Source organism: Bolinopsis microptera, chromosome 2, assembly GCF_026151205.1.
Source record: "Bolinopsis microptera isolate Bmic1 chromosome 2, MBARI_Bmic_1.0, whole genome shotgun sequence".
In the NCBI taxonomy this organism is placed as follows: domain Eukaryota; kingdom Metazoa; phylum Ctenophora; class Tentaculata; order Lobata; family Bolinopsidae; genus Bolinopsis; species Bolinopsis microptera.
Window position 1 is genome coordinate 8364015 of NC_087073.1, and position 20209 is coordinate 8384223.

Consider the following 20209-nt stretch of genomic DNA (forward strand, 5'->3'; position numbering starts at 1 on the left):
GATGTTAAGGTATTGCAGGTGCACAACTGCTCGCAATGTAGTGGGGCTTGGCACTTGACTAGATGTTACCACCATTACAGGCCATGGTAGGTTGGAGGATAACAGGACTCCCACCGTGAGTAGCACAGTTAAAACCCCCTCCCACCGCAGTCTATCTCCGTGGCGAACAGCTGATAACTTTGCCACCACCAGGAGAAGGAGTGATGAGACGACTAATGTGGCGAAGGAGAGCATGGCAACCCCACCTACAGCGATAAAGGATATCCAGTACCATGCTGGAATATTGGGGACAAAATGATCATAGTTGCAATGATAATCCTGGTAACTAAAGTATAGGTTGTGTCTTAAGTAGATCACATTCCCAATAAGCACGGGAGAATACAAGCCCAGAGTCAGTAACCATGACACTGCTACACAGATTTTGTGTCCTAGCCGTGATGACCAGGGTCCAGTTTTCAGGGGGTACTTCACGACGAGGAGCTTCAGTGTTGTAAATGCGCATGTTAAAAGTACGGTCACAACTACACTTGCTAATTTTATATTTGCTTCAACATGACAGAGAAATCCACCTAGAACCCAGCGATCAGTTGTTAGAGCCAGAGTGCGGGGTAACACAATGAACACGGTTTGTGTGAGATCACAAACAGCCATGTGCTGCATAACGGCTACTATGACCTTGTGGTGTTTGACAGCATTATATTTGCTAGTTGCTATCAGGATGATACTGTCCCCTATTAGAGAAGCTAGGAGAACTGTAAGGCTCCATATAACCAAAACTGCTCGCTCGGTTCTATTTTTAATTCTATCCGCGAGAAATCTATACTGGATAGCGGAGTTGTGAGTGGAGTCATCTGCAGGTGATGCGTTTCGGGGAATTATCTGTTCACTATGAACTGTAGAGTTTTCATTTGGAGATTGATTGTCCCAACTTTGATTTTTCCTCCTAGACTCGGTAACAGCCACTTTTCCTCTGTATCCAACTTCTTTCTTGTCCGGTTTCATGGGACACTTTGTCTTATCATCAAGATCTGCAGCCATCAAAGTTAAACTGGCCCAGCCGCAACTGTTCCAAAGTGTTATGACAACCGATATTAGCAGTGCTTTTCGAGTAAAATTGCTGAATATCATCATGTACTTATAGCTATAAGCTTCCTGGGAAAATTGAGAAAATTTAATTTAAAAATCTTACTGTATTATGCAAAATAACTAAATTTGATTTTAAAATGTCTTGACACCACCCGCGATTGGTTTCTGGTTATAAAACCCATGTAACATCATCAACAAATGATAGCAGAGAGTAGTAGGTAGAATTAGGTAGAATTATGTACAACGAGGTATTAACCGATATTAAGCGTCCGACGGGCGGGCTAGTACTCATAAATCTGCCAGCTTAGGATAAACATATTTTTACTTTAAAGAAAATATCTTATATCTAAAAAAATGAGTATGCTGAATCTTATGACCCAAATGAAATTCACGACTTAGCAAAAGCTTAATAATTGTCAGGACAATTTAGAAATAAGAAATTAGAAATAATTTGAAATTTGAAATTTGAAATTTGAAAAGAGCAGAAAACATGAAATAATGATCACGACGCATTATTATTGGAAAATTTGACCCACATTACTGATTACGCAAAACTAATCTTTCTACAAATAATGGTACAGTAGAAGTTTAGTAATAGTAGGTGGGGTAAATGAAATTATTGCTGTGCCTGCTTCATTGTGATGTCTGTATGACGGGGGAGCTGGTTCTTCCAATATCTCTACTCAATGTAATATTTCCTGTAATCGTAAACCTTTTCTCGTTCGTCTAAAGAAAACACAGTATTATCATCTGTCCATAGAAATATAATACAGGAAAACAGCAGTAAATATCAAGGTTCTGATTATGCAGAATAATCAAAATACTAATAAGCTAATAGTTTCTGTCATTTTTTGGACGCTGGAGGCCCTAGTGTAAATCTTCAACACTGTCTAATCATAAATGTTAAACATCTTGAAGAAAAATAACAAAAATCATTTTATCTGCTGGCGCTGAAGAACATTTTACTATATTTTGCTGAAAACACCGATATAAGCACATTTGTTTATTACTCGTGAATGATGATATCGCCTAGGACGGGGGAATTAGATGCAACGACCATTATTTCTCAGTCAACATTTTGTTGGTTATATTGACATTAATAGACATAAATGCCCAATATAATAAATGTAATTTACATAAATAATCGTTGAATAATAGTTATACCCCTATTTTGTCGAGGAGATTCCTCTATGAGTATGGTGCACACTATGTATGTAGGATATCATTGTCTCACCCTACGCAGATTGCAAGAGATCACGTACAATTTCGCTGGTCGATTCTTATTGGTTGTATATTATAGTAAAGACACTCACTACTTTCTCGTCTGCTCACTGCTCGTTGGTCATTGGTTGGGGGCTCAATATATTATTGTTATTATTTCATGGTGCAGTATAATAACTGCAGTAGTCGGTAGTCCCCAATCCCCATCTACAACGCGGTCCCCCAGTACAATGTACAACGTGGTTTATTTTGGGCAAAATTTTTCATCCCATTTTATTTTGAGTGAACGGAATAACATACTGCGAACGAAATAACATCAAAGATCCTGCCATATCTTTCATTTCGTTTATATGGTGCTACCTCAGCTCAACAGCAATAAGCAACCACATACAAGATCATCTTATTCTTCAATCATGTCTCCACTCTCCATCGTTGATCGTCCCTAAAATGCACAATAGCTCCCATGTGCATGTTTGAAAGCTGTTTTTAGCACGAAAATAGATGACCCATGTTTATAACGCGGTCTCCATGACAACGCGAATTTTTAAAGCTAAATCTTTCATCCCAAAAACTGCGTTATACTTATAGGGCGGAACACTAATTAAATAAATACTAATTGGGCATCATTCCAACCAATCAGAACGTGTGTGGTTAAACAGGCAGGTTAGCCAGTTAATATAATTATATGGGAACAACGAACACTTTAACAAGAATCAAAGCTCCTCATATTTCATCGTAAACTTATCTTTAAAAGTCTTGTTTGATTAATTTTCTTCGAAATTATACTCTAACTTTGAGTGATACTTTTGCTAATATTCCAGTTTGCTGTGCCATGAAATAAGAAGACGTAGCTTGTACAATGTACCTCAACTTAAGAAAGGATCATGACGGTGTTGGAGACTCAGAGTGACTTGTATATAATGTGTACCATTCGTCTTCAACTATAATGCAGCTCCTAGTTCAGTATGGGGTCAAGCACACAACAGGTATATGACGATGAGTAGGGGGATCTTTATCAAACCGAAGCTTTTGTTTTGCATGCAATTGCATTGTGAGTGATTTATTCGATGATGTTATTGTCGAAACTCATCCGGAATTGTTGTAAAATATTTTGAAAGTTGTTGCTCTTCAATCATAAATCATTGAAACTTTTAAAATCATCCTAACTGCTTAAAGTTAGTTAGGATGATTTTACATTGAAGTCGACTATAAGATGTATAATGACTATCGCCCTGCCAAATTAGGAATATTCTAAATTAATAATACAATGGGTTCTTGCTTGTATCATAGTTTGACTGGTCGATCGTGTGTATTAGTGGCTAAGTGGCTGCTACCTTTGATTGGACCATAAAAATTAAAAGGTTCGAAGTGAGAGCTTTATAGTCTGACTATTAAGCTCTCACTTAGTCACTATTAGTCAGGCACTGAAATGGAACGTAATTTTTAAAGAGTTTCAGTTGACAGTCAGCTGATCTATCAATTATAAATCACCTGAGAAAGCCTCTGATCCATTATTTATTCACTATTTAAATAGATTAACAGTTCACACTGAAAACAGGTCAATCAAAGGTCTCATAATTTAAAAGTGGCTGAGGAAATTTGACGGTTTCTATTGATTTCATATAAAGGGCTAAATTGTGACACATTACCCCTCTCGTAGATTATTACATTTGATGAGAGCAATGAATCTTAGTTTGTGGATCTGGTTAACTTATTTTCCGCACCACGGTTCCGTTCTCTGTTCTATTACTGCTATTGAAGTCAACTGGTACAAGTTGAAAAATATATAAATACTTAATCGCACTTAATTGACCTAATTAATACCGCACTTTTTGCACCGTCGACCGATATTCGGTGTTCGTTCTTCTATTCAATTTGTGCACTTAGCACCGCTGCGTGCAGTGAGATAAGATCGATATGCCCACAATTACTGTGGTAATTAGGGTCAAACGTTTTTCATGACGTAACATCGGAAAGGATTTAGGATAATTACTTTAAAAATCAGGAAAAACTCATATAATTAAAATAATTTTCTTCCCAAAATATTCCCAAAATATTCATTATTCTTATTATCAGATGGCTAGTTGATATTGATAATGTCAAATGTAACGACTTTCAATATTATCGATATCACACTATTTGTAAAATATTACCGCACCTACAATTACAAGTACAAGTTGCCTCTACTGATTGAGTGATCACGCTGTTTTAAAGTCTGCGACACTAGATACGTTCCAAGTCCGTAAAAAGTCATCAACGTCATGTACATAAGATCACTATTAGTATTGCGCAAGCTATCAACTATCGTTGGTGATCAGATATTTCTATTTTATCTTCACTTTTTAAGCTTGAGTGCTCGTAATTGTTTGAACAGTAGAAGCCACTCTCCATTTGACGGTTAATGATAATTTTATTTCTCTCCGTTTTCCATTTACTCAGTTTCATGTAGGGATGTTCGTGATGTTGCTTAGGAGTGATGTTGATGACGTGACGTGAGAACCTGCAGAAGATACACAATGCAACTTTCATCATCATACTCCTCTGGTATATCAATATGGTGAGTACTTCTTTCAGCTATTTATTTCTTCCTTATTACATTGTGTATTGATAATAGTAATTTTCAAAATCAGACATTCCCGTCTCCAGGAAATGATACAACTTTTAACAGACAATTTAAGTAGAGAAAATTTACTTTTACTTTGTCAAAATGATTTCATAATGCATTGGGGTCGTTCACATATTACGTAATCATTTTTTGGAACACCCCCCCCCCCCCTCCGTAATCAGTTTTACACATAGCTATTGTGTCAAAATTACACTAGCGTAATCATTCGGAAACCCCCTCCCCCCTCAGCTGATTACGTAATATGTGAACCACCCCATTTGACTGCAAATGATAAATTAGGCTAGCGAAGCCTAAATAGAAGGTAAACTCGTGATTACCATCCATAAAAAATATTGCGTAAAATATCTCAATTCAGTTAGATATTAATGGCCAAAAATTAGAGTCAAAATCGGAACAAATTTGTCTTTTAACGCATTAATTTACTGCCTCACAGTATAACAGTTTAATCTTACGAAAACAACACCATTGTTTTTTCTCATAACACTACATAAACATTTAAAGCCGATTTAATGTCAATCAGTCTCTCTAACCGAACTTGTCTGGAATTAAACAGGCGTATCCTGTATGTCTGGAATTTCTTGTGGTACCTGATCTCCCGTTTGTAGTTCTGGTAGTCGGATCGCTTGATTAAGGAACGTTCCACCTTGAACACAAGGATTCGGTCTCTGGATGTGATGCTGCCTCGGTTGTTGTATTGCGTTGGGTCTCCGTCTTTGTGGACGTCTTACTTGCGTTGACGGTCTGAACAAGGAGAAGATATGGGATATCTTCAGCTTTAAGAACTGTCTAAAACTTGTTACCATCAAAGAGTAGACGAAGAAGTTAGCCATGATGTTAAGGTATTGCAGGTGCACAACTGCTCGCAATGTAGTGGGGCTGGGCACTCCACTAGATGTTACCACCATTACAGGCCATGGTAGGTTGGAGGATAACAGGACTCCCACTGTGAACAGCACAGTTAAAACACCCTCCCACCGCAGTCTATCTCCGTGGCGAACAGCTGATAACTTTGCCACCACCAGGAGAAGGAGTGATGAGACGACTAATGTGGCGAAGGAGAGCATGGCAACCCCACCTACAGCGATAAAGGATATCCAGTACCATACTGGAATATTGGGGACAAAATGATCATAGTTGCAATGATAATCCTGGTAACTAAAGTATAGGTTGTGTCTTAAGTAGATCACATTCCCAATAAGCACAGGAGAATACAAGCCCAGAGTCAGTAACCATGACACTGCTACACAGATTTTGTGTCCTAGCCGTAATGACCAGGGTCCAGTTTTCAGGGGGTACTTCACGACGAGGAGCTTCAGTGTTGTAAAGGCGCATGTTAAAAGTACGGTCACAACTACACTTGCTAATTTTATATTCGCTTCAACATGACAGAGAAATCCACCTAGAACCCAGCGATCAGTTGTTAGAGCCAGAGTGCGGGGTAACACGATGAACATGGTTTGTGTGAGATCACAAACAGCCATGTGCTGCATAACGGCTACTATGACCTTGTGGTGTTTGATAGCGTTATATTTGCTAGTTGCTATCAGTATGATACTGTCCCCTATTAGAGAAGCTAGGAGAACTGTAAGGCTCCATATAACCAAAACTGCTCGCTCGGTTCTATTTTTAATTCTATCTACGAGAAATCTGTACTGGATAGCGGAGTTGTGAGTGGAGTCATCTGCAGGTGATGCGCTTCGGGGAATTATCTGTTCACTATGAACTGTAGAGTTTTCATTCGGAGATTTATTGTCCCAACTTTGATATTTCCTCCTAGACTCGGTAACAGCCACTTTTCCTCTGTATCCATCTTCTTTCTTGTCCGGTTTCATGGGACACTCTGTCTTATCATCAAGATCTGCAGCCATCAAAGTTAAACTGGCCCAGCCGCAGCTGTTCCAGAGTGTTATGACAACCGATATCAGCAGTGCTTTTCGAGTAAAATTGCTGAATATCATCATGTACTTAAAGCTATAACTATAAGCTTCCTGGGAAAATTGAGAAAATTTAATTTAAAAATCTTACTATATTATGCAAACTAAATAAATAATTTTAAAATGTCTTGACACCACCCGCGATTGGTTTCTGGTTATAAAACCCATGTAACATCATCAACAAATGATAGCAGAGAGGAGAGGGTTGAATGAGGTAGAATTAGGTAGAATTAGGTACTACGAGGTATTAACCGATATTAAGCGTCCGACGGACGGGCTAGTACTCATAAATCTGCCAGCTTAGGATAAACATATTTTTATTTTAAAGAAAATATCTTATATCTAAAAAAATGAGTATACTGAATCTTATGACCCAAATGAAATTCACGACTTAGCAAAAGCTTAACAATTGTCAGGACAATTTAAAAATAAGAAATTTGAAATAATTTGAAATTTGAAAAGAGCAGAAAACATGAAATGATGATCACGACGCATTATTATTGGAAAATATGACCCACATAACTGATTACGCAAAACTAATCTTTCTACAATTACAAATAATGGAACAGTAGAAGTTTAGTAATAGTAGGTGGGGTAAATGAAATAATTGCTGTGCCTGCTTCATCGTGATGTCTGTATGACGGGGGAGCTATTTCTTCCTATATCTCTACTCAATGTAATATTTCCTGTAATCGTAAACCTTTTCTCGTTCGTCTAAAGAAAACACAGTATTATCATCTGTCCATAGAAATATAATACAGGAAAACAGCAGTTAATATCAAGGTTCTGATTATGCAGAATAATCACAATACTAATAGGTTCTGTCATTTTTTGGACGCTGGAGTGTAAATCTTCAACACTGTCTAATCATAAACATTAAATAGCTTGAAGAAAAATAACAAAAATCATTTTAATCTGCTGGCGCTGAAGAACATTTTACTATATTTTGCTGAAAACACCGATATAAGCACATTTGTTTATTACTCGCGAATGATGATATCGCCTAGGACGGGGGAATTGGATGCAACGACCATTATTTCTCAGTCAACATTTTGTTGGTTATATTGACATTAATAGACATAAATTCCCAATATAATAAATGTAATTTACATAAATAATCGTTGAATAATAGTTATACCCCTATTTTGTCGAGGAGATTCCTCTATGAGTATGGTGCACACTATGTATGTAGGATATCATTGTCTCACCCTACGCAGATTGCACGAGATCACGTACAATTTCGCTGCTCGATTCTTATTGGTTGTATATTATAGTAAAGACACTCACTACTTTCTCGTCTGCTCACTGCTATTTGGTCATTGGTTGGGGGCTCAATATATTATTGTTATTATTTCATGGTGCAGTATAATAACTGCAGTAGTCGGTAGTCCCCAATCCCCATCTACAAGTACAACGCGGTCCCCCAGTACAATGTACAACGTGGTTTATTTTGGGCAAAATTTTTCATCCCATTTTATTTTGAGTGAACGGAATAACATCCTGCGAACGAAATAACATCAAAGATCCTGCCATATCTTTCATTTCGTTTATATGGTGCTACCTCAGCTCAACAGCAATAAGCAACCACATACAAGATCATCTTATTCTTCAATAATGTCTTCATCGTTGATCGTCCCTAAAATGCACAATAGCTCCCACGTGCATGTTTGAAAGCTGTTTTTAGCACGAAAATAGATGACCCATGTTTATAACGCGGTCTCCATGACAACGCGAATTTTTAAAGCTAAATCTTTCATCCCAAAAACCGCGTTATACTTATAGGGCGGAACACTAATTAAATAAATACTAATTGGGCATCATTCCAACCAATCAGAACGTGCGTGGTTAAACAGGCAGGTTAGCCAGTTAATATAATTATATGGGAACAACGAACACTTTAACAAGAATCAAAGCTCCTCATATTTCATCGTAAACTTATCTTTAAAAGTCTTGTTTGATTAATTTTCTTCGAAATTATACTCTAACTTTGAGTGATACTTTTGCTAATATTCCAGTTTGCAGTGCCATGAAATAAGAAGACGTAGCTTGTACAATGTACCTCAACTTAAGAAAGGATCATGACGGTGTTTGAGACTCAGAGTGACTTGTATATAATGTGTACCATTCGTCTACAACTATAATGCAGCTCCTAGTTCAGTATGGGGTCAAGCACACAACAGGTATATGACGATGAGTAGGGGGATCTTTATCAAACCGAAGCTTTTGAAGCTTTTGTTTTGCATGTTATTGCATTGTGAGTGATTTATTCAATGATGTTATTGTCGAAACTCATCCGGAATTGTTGTAAAATATTTTGAAAGTTGCTGCTCTTCAATCATAAATCATTGAAACTTTTAAAATCATCCTAACTGCTTAAAGTTAGTTAGGATGATTTTACATTGAAGTCGACTATAAGATGTATAATGACTATCGCCCTGCCAAATTAGGAATATTCTAAATTAATAATACAATGGGTTCTTGCTTGTATCATATTATGATTGCACACATACTCCGTGTCAAAATAAGAATTCGTTTATTAACCGATATAATTAACATAACGAACAGTTGCTTGCAGTTGCAAATTTATCGATTAATTGATATTAATTTCCAGGACACACCTGCTCTTGAGAGTAATGACAAGATCGCGCAAAACTCGGAAGTTCTCCTCTCAAGCTTGTACAACATTTCTCACCCTCCCGTGATATTGGTACACCACCCCGATCTACTAAAGGGGTTAGAGCTGTTACGTGCCATGTTTCTTTGACAATTTAACTAAACAGATTTGCGACTATTGTAATATGTGGCTGTCCCTAATTTGGGGTCGAGACGAGACGAGATCTCGGCTACCACCAAATATTCTAGAAACAAACCGAACTCATTTTATAATCGTCTGTAAAGTTATGATGTGTTACTTTTGTGTCAGTAATACCTCAAAAACCGGTTTATCAGAAGCTGTTCTGTGTCAAGCGGTGCTCTGCTGTGAGGGACACGGAACGGTGTCACAAAGTTCGGGCCCAAAATATTGTCCTGAGAATTGATCAAATCATTTGTCAACAATAGCAACCAACAAGACTTAGTTAGGCATCTCTCTATCCTTTGTATCACTCCTTTCTATGCCAACCCTGGTGGGATGGTGCTAGTAATATTGCTACAAAAATTGTGACGCATTTGATGTCTTGACGAGCTTTGTCGGATTAAGAAAGTCAAAAATTGTCCAGACTTGACTATTCTCGGTTCCGCAATCTCGGGTTCCTCAAAAGGATCTTTTATCTGAAGTTTGCGAGGAAATAGATATTTTAATTTACAACACAAGTCACCCGCGAAATGTGTCATCCTATGTTTTTGCAGAGTTGTTGATCGATATTTGACTGGCGTTAGGTTTAAAGACATAAGTACTAACTCTCTGTTCTTTGTTCTTACACCAGTGCTGATCTTATGAGCTGAGATTTTCCAGATAACCAAGATATTTTGCAATCCCTCATATTTGAAACTAGCTTGTGAGATGTCAAACTCAGTAAAGCTTTGCTCATATCCACAGTCAATTCCACTTAAAACATAAATAGTTAAGTCCAGCGAACACATACCGCTTTTCTCTTTAAAATGAGCAAATTTCACGATAATCCCGGTACATTGTAACAATGAAAATTGTTTTCCACAGCCCATATATCTTACTAACGTGATCACAACAAATCCATTAAGTAAAATAGGTTCCTGTAACGACCGTCGCCCGCCCAATCCAGCCACATCACCTTCTCACGTGCCCGTTTTTTGTGGTCCTATCGCGCGGCTTTCCCAGGTCACGTGCTGCTTTTTACAACCAATACAAGAGAGGAAATTGATCATGTGACGACGTTAAGTGTACCACGTGACACGCCGCTCACTGCCTGCCTGCTGGGTATGCATGCTCTGTGCCAAAGAGATTTAGCTAGAGATTTGTTACAATATGTTGCGCGATGATCAGTTTATCAGCCCTTTACCAGGTGAGTAAGACTCCATCTCGAGGGTAACTGTCAAATTTTCACTGACACATTTCGATATTTAACACCTCGCTGCTTATTGGCACATCACAATACCATGTGCACTGCTCATATACACTACACAAAATATTATAAGCAAAATTAAAATTTTGGGGGGTCCCTTATATAACTCTCAGCTAGGATTGGATGGTGGATCGTATAAGTCTGCATTTGCGTGACCGATCTGTTCAATGTCCATTAACTGTGCTCGGTATGATGGCTAGGTACACTGACATAGTGAACCGATGTATATACCATCACTTTTTACTTCATCTTTCCTCAGGATGTACTTTGCTTTGACTTTTTATGCTTTTTTCTCGAATATCGCATATTTCTGCTTAATGGTTTTTGTCTGGCTTTTGTAGTTTGTCTACGATTTGTCCAGGCCATCAATTCCTTTTTTCATTACACTATCGGGTATTTAACAATTTGTCATGACTGTACGATCTTTTTTGCCTAGAATTCTCCCAATTTGACAGCTAGAGAGTGAAGCTAGTAAAAAGACGTTTTTCGTTTCAATAAGTTGATATTCAGTTAACTTTCTGGCGCCTTTGTTTCATTATTAAGTCTTTACTCAACTGAGATTGTTTTAATAAGGGTAGTGTTGTGTGAATGTTCGATTAAGTATTTTGTTTCTGTTGCCTGATGGATCCAGCTTTATGCGGTGTCAGATTCTTGAATTTTAAATATAGCCAATTAAAAGATTTATATTGCATTATGTCACTGTCGGTTCTTTGGGAGTCGAGTCTTGAGATTTTGGGGCAGTATTTTCAGAAATCAACGGATAAACCCACCAAAACCAAGGAACGGGAATTTTGTACCTAATCTAGAATAGGTTAAAGGAACTATAATTCTCTGTTTGATCACATCCGCGAATGATAATCATTGAAATTAGATAATCGACTCGTTGATTTTTCCCCTCCTTAGCCGTATAAGTACAAGCAAGTAGCAACATACTAACGAAATGTTTCTCTTTTGCCATCTTGAGACAGGTCCGGGTGTTTGTCAAGTCTGTAAACTTGTAACAAACTCTGTTGGCTGGCTGTGGTTTACAGAAACTGCCATCTAAACTTGGTGATAGACAGCTATAAACAGGAATTGCGTACCCAATCGATCCCTAATCTCATCTTTTTCAGTCGTTGTCTCAACCGGAGTAGTCATGCCCGGATAAGGGGGTCCTTTTTTGTGGAATCTCGGGTGGATGGTGCGGGTTGTAATGCACTTTTTCAAACCACGTCTGGAACTTCTCGTTACCATGTAATTTGCTCGTGCATATCGGGCTGTCTTTTACGGTCATTCATTTAATTGATTTGATGATTTAAGCCGATTGTTACGTGGCGGAGATTACTGATTAATCCTTCCTTCTGTCTCAAATTTTGTCAAGTTTAGCTGTGATTTATTCGGTTAGTTTCAGTCTGTATAAAATGTGTTCTCGGAGAGGTAAGAGACAAATTTCTTTAAAATCCTATTGAACTTTCTTATTGATTATACATGAGCCTGAGGTTGAAATGTTAGGTCTCCTCGCCTAAAATACCAAATACTTGAATCATAGATACAACTCTTCCATTTTACATCATACTTGTTGCTCTGGGTAAAAGGTTATGGTGGTGGTCTGCTTATCGGCTGGTCCTTAACAGACTTGTTTTGAACCCTCGGGCAGTGCACCTTGGTTTTTTCCTGTTAAGTGGTACTTCTTTGAGCTGCCTAAATTTCCAAAACTACGGGAGGGATATTTGAAGACGTACATTATTAATCAAAGCTTTTTTGAGCCCTAAAGTCATAAAGAGTGATAATCGGCGTTTTGGCAGCTCCCATTAGAGTATTTAAATCAAGGTTCATGGGGGTTGTTGGTGAACAAAGGCACCGTTTAAAAAGATTGCAAAACACAGCTATTAAATGTGATTTAATGGAAGGTAACACGTTGCTATCAGACACGGTAGTCACGTGGTACGGGAGTTTGCACACATTGCCGGTGGGGTGTCCCAGATTGCCGGCTCCCCCAAATACAGTGTGCCTGGTGAACCTCTATTAGCTGTTTAGCCCGGGTGTCCCTCCGGCCCTCCCATAATTGGGACCAGCTCACCCCCAACACGCAGCCTATTTAGATGTTTCTCCTGCTTATCAAGCACGCAACTATCCCTCTTTTAACTGTTTTTATATTTACTTAAATATTCGGGTTGTGACACCAGCCCGAATTTATCGCTTGCCTTCCAGTCTGAGTTTCATCACTCCGCGCGATCATGTTGCGGAGAAAACGCCCACAAAAAAATGTGACTGAAACGAGTCGAGATCGAAGTGGTTCAGAATTGTATCGTGGGGTTTTACCAGTTCTTAAGCTGACAAGTTATAAATTTCGTTGTATCTAATTCTAAAGAATTGCAGGTTAATTCGATAATTGAATTGACATTTCCGATAAGTTAGACAAGGTCACTGCATAACGGTCACCTAGGGAATTACTTGTAAAATATATATATATATAGGGTCGATTTAGGAGTAAGCCATTGCCAATACATTGAAATTACAATCTTAAAATTTCCTCGAATTTATTTTGATGTAATATATATGATCCAAAAATTAGTTATCGGATCTTTCGTTCTAGATTTGGCTGACATTTCTCGTATGCTGAACACGTATCCCCTAAATGTTCTGTTAAAGGATGAGACAGCTCGCTTTGTAAGAATAAGATTGTTGTCCCGTTACGTAGTTGCACATATCAAGCAAGCTTTTACAAGTATCACCGTAATTAGGTAACCTATTACAGACCATAATTATTTATAGATCAGGTAATCCCACTATTTCTCCCGAATCACCTCCCCGAGATTATGATACTCCTCCCGGAATTTAATCACCCTGAGAAGGAGATTACGTAGCGGGTCCTCCTCCATACTGTCGTCCCAGTGGGGTCTATGCGAGCAGTGGTGCGGCTCTTCTCACTAGGTCCACTTCACTGGGTGTACCGGGCCGAATGATCCTGGGAGAATCTTGTTGGGTGGGGGGCCGCGCCAGCTTTACTTGCTCACTTGCACTTCTAGGATGTGGAATTTTGTGTGTGTGTGTGTGTGTGTGTGTAAGTGAGTGAGTGTGTTTGTTACTTCTATAAATATTTACCTTCCATTTGTTTGGTGTCAATAGTTTTGTGTTGACTTTGCTGTCTGCATCCCCCGGTAGTGTGTCTACAGTCTGTATAACACGCGTGCTTTTGTCACTCTGCTTGCGTACCTTTCTGGTCGTGATTGTTGGCTTCTGGACTGTTTTCCGGATACTTCATCACAGATTTAAACTGTACTATTTAGTATATTTTCGTTCCAACCGTAGTGGTCAATGAACATGCCTCGTATCAAACGTACAAGATTCCAAATTGATGGCACCTCCTTTATTCTGCGTGCAGTTTAACCTCATCATTTTAGATTGAGTGTGCCAATCTCCTGTTTCCTCTCTAACTCACTGCGTTTGTAACCTTGTTTGATACTTTTGTTTCATAACAGTAACCTTATACGGACTCGTCACAAAAAAAGCTTGAGTACACCATTTTATCGAGCTTTGTGTGCTTGCTACTAATACTGCTATGTCGCAATCATTGTAGTGTATTAAATAGTATTTCAGCTGAGTCTGTGTACTAACATATCAATATATAGTCGCGTTATTATAATGTATTTTTATTGAGCGGTAATTTAGCCTGCTTTTTATTTGAATTACTGATAAGAATGGTGGTCGAGCTGATAAGAGAAACTGTGGTGGTAGTTCACACTTTAGTTATAATCAAACCGTGCTTTGGTTGTCGATAGGATTACACGAAATAGTAGCAAAGTTTTCTCGGAATAGGGCTACGTTTCATCTTAAAAGTCTATGTTTTATCGCTCTTATTGTTGGCAGCTTTGTATACTTTGATGAGTTTCCACCCTACTGTATAGTAGTAGTACAGTATATAACAACGAGCATTTGCCTCTGGACAGCACATCGAAATATAGCTTTTAAATGTGGTCTCCTGCCCTCCCCAGAGTGTTTGTATAATTTAATATATCTGCGGGACACCATTTCGTGCGTGTGTATTTTCCATGCCGTTTTAGCTACTCAGTCATAACTTTTACTTCAAGAAATATTCAAGAAATATGGATTGAGGATTGTATAGTTGAAGACCTCTGATCAATATCAATGTATCTCCTAAATGAAAGGTAAATTTTCCGGTGGCACAGCTCGAGTTATGTTTGTAGTACACTCGGCTGGTCGTGGCTTTTGTTTAGAATGATATCATTGTTATTTGTGTAACTGTTAGCAGCTTATTTTATCTTCATAATTTTAATTTGAACTCCGGTCATTGACTAAGAGATGTACAATGTGTTCATCATTTCGAAATCTTTTGAATTAATATTTGTCTCTAATTTATTTCTCATTATCCGTTCACTTTTCACACGGTGGCTGGTTAGTCAAGGTGTTTTACAAGAGAGGAGTGAGGACAAGGACGCGCCTCCTGGCTAATGTAGAAAGGTGTCCTGCAACGTATGAACCTGACTCGGCTCTGATGTCAATGCAAACCTTGAAAGAGAAAATTTGTTCTCAGACCTCGGTGCACGTAGTATATGTAGTTGTAGATTATACCTTTTAAGTAAAACTCTCGACAAGGCGGCAGAGAGGGAGGGAGAGAGAGAGAGAGAGAGAGAGGGAGAGAGAGAGAGAGGGGAGAGAGAGAGAGAGTTGAACAGTGCGTCTTGTGCTTACAAAGGTGGACTCACAAGAAATCTGGGCAATATATTTCGTAGGATCCATTGTTACTGAACACAAGGCAAGCAGACCACTTAATATGTCACATCTGTGTCATAGTTCTGCAATCTGCAGCCACGTGATCAGAGAAACGTGTTTGTTTAACAAAAGCTTGATCCTGCTCGCTATCGGTGGTACCAATGGTTTTAAGAGCCGAGTGGGTTACAAGGAAGAAAGTAGGAGGAAATCATTGCAAAGTCGGAGTTATCTATGAGATTGCGTAATTTTCTCAGAATTCACCCCACATTATTCGATGTATTATGAATAGTTTTGCGATTCGGATACCATTCATTTCCCAGCACAATTACACACTTTCCCCATAGTTTCTGCACCCAGTTTTATGAAACTTTAGCTTGAACGATATTCCTCTGTAACCCCTCCTCCTTCTCCAGATAAAGGTGTGAACCCCTCGGTTTGTGCTGGATGCCGGTGCCCCATTACCGATCAGTTTATCCTGCGCGTAGCCCCCAATCTGGAGTGGCACGCTTCCTGTCTGAAGTGCGACGACTGTAATGTAAGCACCAACTATACCAACCTGATCCGCACCCTAATTCTTGTTTTAACTCCGTCCTTCTGAAAGTTTAACACGTCAAGATTTTCTAAGATTGTTACATGTTTTTAAGCATCTTTATTGGCTTTTAATGTAAGCCCACTTTCAGAAGTTCCTGGATGAAAACTGTACCTGTTTTATCAGAGAGGGAAAGCCGTACTGTAAAAAGGATTTCGTCCGGTAAGTTCTTTAATGTTCCATTTTGCAACTATAAACGTTTTCTCTTAAATTTAAACTGGCCAATCTACAGTCTAGAGTATTCTTTGACATTTCTTAGAGAACGCCATCTGTTTACATTAATCTCAGAAGGTTCGGTGCAAAGTGTCATCGATGTGATCAAGGTTTTTCATCCAACGATTTTGTGATGCGAGTTCGAGAAAATATCTTCCATCTTAGGTTAGTCATTTTTTATTTCATTTAATCAAACTGTTAGCTTATCTAATGATTTATTATTTAATTAAGTGGCAGCCCGGGCGACAACTTAAAAGATTCTCTGTGCCACTTTTTGAATTTTATGGATTATGTAATGAATTTAACAACATATGACATCTAATTGGTGGCATTCACTTTTATCAATTTTGCGAGGTAGACGAATGAGTTGAGAAGCTCATTCGTCTACCTTATCAAATTATGATCAACCCACTCACAGGAATGAAACTGACAATTATTCAGTTATAATACTTTAACATTTCACTGTAGATTTTGTTCCTAACTCCACCAAACAGTGGCCTATTTCTCTCTTAGTTCTAAATTTCTAATCATTACAGCTGTTTCCGGTGTAATATGTGCTCAAGGCAGCTGGTTCCTGGCGAAGAATTCGCTCTGTTACCAGAAGGATTAATATGTGGAACTCACATAAAGCAGCAACATCACCAAGCCCCCATACCTCACGAACCCTTACCAGGTATAAATAATTCCTTTCAGAGACTAACGTCTGCAGTCTTGACTGAATTTACAGTTAGTACAATTATATAAAACTGTACCTGGCAGTTCGTATAGTTTACACTTCGTGCGACCTCTGCGAGGATAGGGTCTGGGGTATTTAAAGGAATCAAACTGTGGTTTGGCTATGGAAATTTTAATAACATTAAATGTTGTTGTATAACTTTGCTACATAAAGTCAGTAATAACTTATAAGTTAAATTACCACTTAACCTCATATATATCATGGATCACAAAACCCCAAACAGCATTACAATAATTAGTTCATTACTTGTTACGATATATATCTGGTCATTTTGAATTGAGTGTCGAACAATTTATCCGTAGCATATTATAAATATAGTACACACAGTTCCCCTACATTGCCTTACTTTAATCTCAACATTTGATAAGGATAAAGATCGCTATTAGCAAGCATTACTTAGCAAGGGTTACCTTTATGTTACAACGTGTTTCTTGTCACAAAGTAATGTTGTTTTCGAATTGATCTTCAAATTCAATATATATAACCATCCCTGCCGGCTTTGGGTACCGACAAGGTGGTCTTTAACAAGGTCAAGGTGAGGGCTCCAATTATTTAATATGAGAGAGGAAGTTCATTCATCACAAGCTCCACCCTGATATAGAATGATGTGCTGGATTTTAATTACTTATCATGGATCACAGCAAGCTTGGGTTAAAAGATCAAATTAAAGGCGAGCTCTGTGTCTCACATTTAATCTGTGTCTCACACCTTGTCTCTGATTGTCTTGAAGACGTTCTCTGTATTTTATCAGCATATTCAGGCCGGTTACCAATGATTTAACTCCTTCAGAAAGCAAGCCGCGATCCACAAACACAGGATCGAGTGGTGAACAGAAAACAACGAGAGTCAGGACGGTCCTGAACGACAGGCAGCTGCGTATATTACGCACGTGCTATAACAATAACCCGCGACCTGACGCCCTCATGAAAGAACAGATGACTAAACTCACTGGTGAGTGTTAATGGACAGGCTTTTGTGTGATTTTATACCTTATAAATTCTCGTAGAACGTTTAACCTTTCCTCTCTTCATTTTATATATCCGAATCAAATATTTGATTAGCTGACTACTGTATTTGGGCAGGCCTGAGCGCGAGAGTGATACGAGTGTGGTTTCAAAACAAGCGTTGTAAGGACAAGAAAAAAGCTATCGCTGCTGCTTCGGGAGACGATGTCATTTCAAGTTCAGTAGCAGATAGTCCTTCAGAAGACAGACTCAAATCAGGCATGGTCAGTATAGTATATATATATTTAAACGTATTCTTGATCAGTGATCACTTGTTTTGAATGTTGGTAATCTTCCGATTCCTGTTTTACCCTTTTACTCGATATCAGACATCAGGGTTATCAAGATATTTTTCTATACTTAGTTTCTACAACTACAGGACGGATTGAATGAAAAAGATTTCTCCAGTCTTGATTGCTCGCAGATAGACTTTAACAACTCCTCAACCAGTACCAGTCCAGCTCTGTCTGCTACAGGTAATGACTAAAGGACTAATGAGCTCCAATTTAATCTTTAACAATTTATAAACATTTCAAAGAAAATCTTACTTATTTTGTTTGGATTTGATTTGCTGTATATTTTAAACAGTCAGGAAGAAATGTCTCCTTAACGATTTTCGATTGTGGACATGTTTCTTAAATTGTGGAATTTGCTCTAAAACTCTGAATAAGAAGCAATATAAGACATTTCAATCACGTTTTGCTCATATTAATTTTTAATTAAGGTTTTTAATTTGAATTCGTCGACATGAGGTTAAATCAGGATCTTGCAGGTGACACCTACTCAATGTACGATGCAACCAAAGATTCGAGATCACTTTGGAACACAGGAGACTTCATTCCTTCCTACACCCAGGTACGTTGGGTGTAATCATCAGACGTGATATTATAACAGTGACCATCATTTCGCTGTCTGGTTGAATGGAGGTCATTATTCTTGCGGTTAAGGTATGCCAAAATTGAAACAATTATTAACCTCCAAATAAATCAAGTTATTTTTCAGGACGATACAGTGTCGGGACATTTGAGCAGCAGTTTTGAAGACAACAAGTGAAGTAATCAGAGTTGGACTCTTGTTTTAGCGATTCGATCGAATTTCGATAAAGATTTTGGAGTGATTTGTATATAAGTTGAAGTTGAGTCAACGCTGTGATTAAATTGCATTGAAGTGTGACTGTGATCTTTAACTACAGATTGCACAGGTTTGAAGATAATCTTGTTGCTCGCCCAACTTTATGTAAATCATGTGGAAGTGCTCTTAGTCTTACTAACTCGGGCCATTTTTTGACGCTGATTCTGAACCACTTCCAATGATATAGGTTACAAATACTTCCCTTAGCGAGAATCTATCATGTCAGATCTGGCGACGAATGCAAATTAAAAATTAATCTTAGGGATTGGGATCGATCTTCGGAAAGAGTAAGGGTTGAGGTTAGGGATTTCCGAAAATCTTTTCGTTTGGCCAGAATACCATAAAAACTAATCTCACGTGACAATTTTCGGGCGAGCGATTTAGTTAGAGCCTGATCTTGTAGTTGTAGAATTATCTTGATGAAGATTGAAAGATTCTTTGACAAACATTTGGCATGAGGTGCTTTATATGTGTAATTTTAAATTGTATATTTTATTTCTCTACATATGTTAACTGAATCATTGAATTTGATATTTTTCTTTCACTCGGAAACTTAAGTGGTTGCAAAAATATTTTACGGATGATACCCTTGTAGCGCGATGCACTACTAGGCCGCGCCGCGCATCTTCTCGCAACCACAGATCGTATGCAGATCGGCGAGATGCGAAGATCGGCGAGATGCGAAGGATTTTGACCATTGTTAATGATCTGGCCCGGCGCGCGCTACTTCGTAGCTCGTGCCATTTCGAGAAGAAAGTGGCGCGCGCTACTTCGAAGAAATTTAGACGAGTAACATCCGTCAAGTAGGATTGACATCGTGAATCAAATGATACCCGTAAATATTGATTTCAAATATTAGATCCTTCAATGAGGCAATGGTCGGTAGGTTGACCATTTTTATTGTAGGTTTACAACC

General features: G+C 38.3%; 1 protein-coding gene across 3 annotated transcripts; it reads left to right on the forward strand.

Annotated features, from left to right (window-relative positions):
- The first annotated feature begins 10775 nt into the window (after positions 1 to 10775).
- On the forward strand, positions 10776 to 19819 carry LOC134826642 (insulin gene enhancer protein ISL-2B-like). 3 transcript variants are annotated; one of them, XM_063839098.1, is made up of 10 exons: positions 10776 to 10847; positions 16034 to 16155; positions 16301 to 16371; positions 16501 to 16587; positions 16959 to 17095; positions 17948 to 18109; positions 18241 to 18386; positions 18542 to 18638; positions 18935 to 19017; positions 19165 to 19819. In XM_063839098.1, the coding sequence occupies exons 1-10, from the start codon at positions 10811 to 10813 to the stop codon at positions 19213 to 19215; spliced, it is 993 nt and encodes a 330-aa protein (XP_063695168.1). In that variant the 5' UTR covers positions 10776 to 10810; the 3' UTR covers positions 19216 to 19819. The 3 variants fall into 3 exon arrangements, with proteins under 3 accessions (XP_063695168.1, XP_063695170.1, XP_063695169.1); XM_063839100.1 differs by lacking the exon at positions 10776 to 10847 and adding an exon at positions 14025 to 15055; XM_063839099.1 differs by lacking the exon at positions 10776 to 10847 and adding an exon at positions 14284 to 15055 and having other exon boundaries at positions 16498 to 16587.
- Positions 19820 to 20209: the final 390 nt, after the last annotated feature.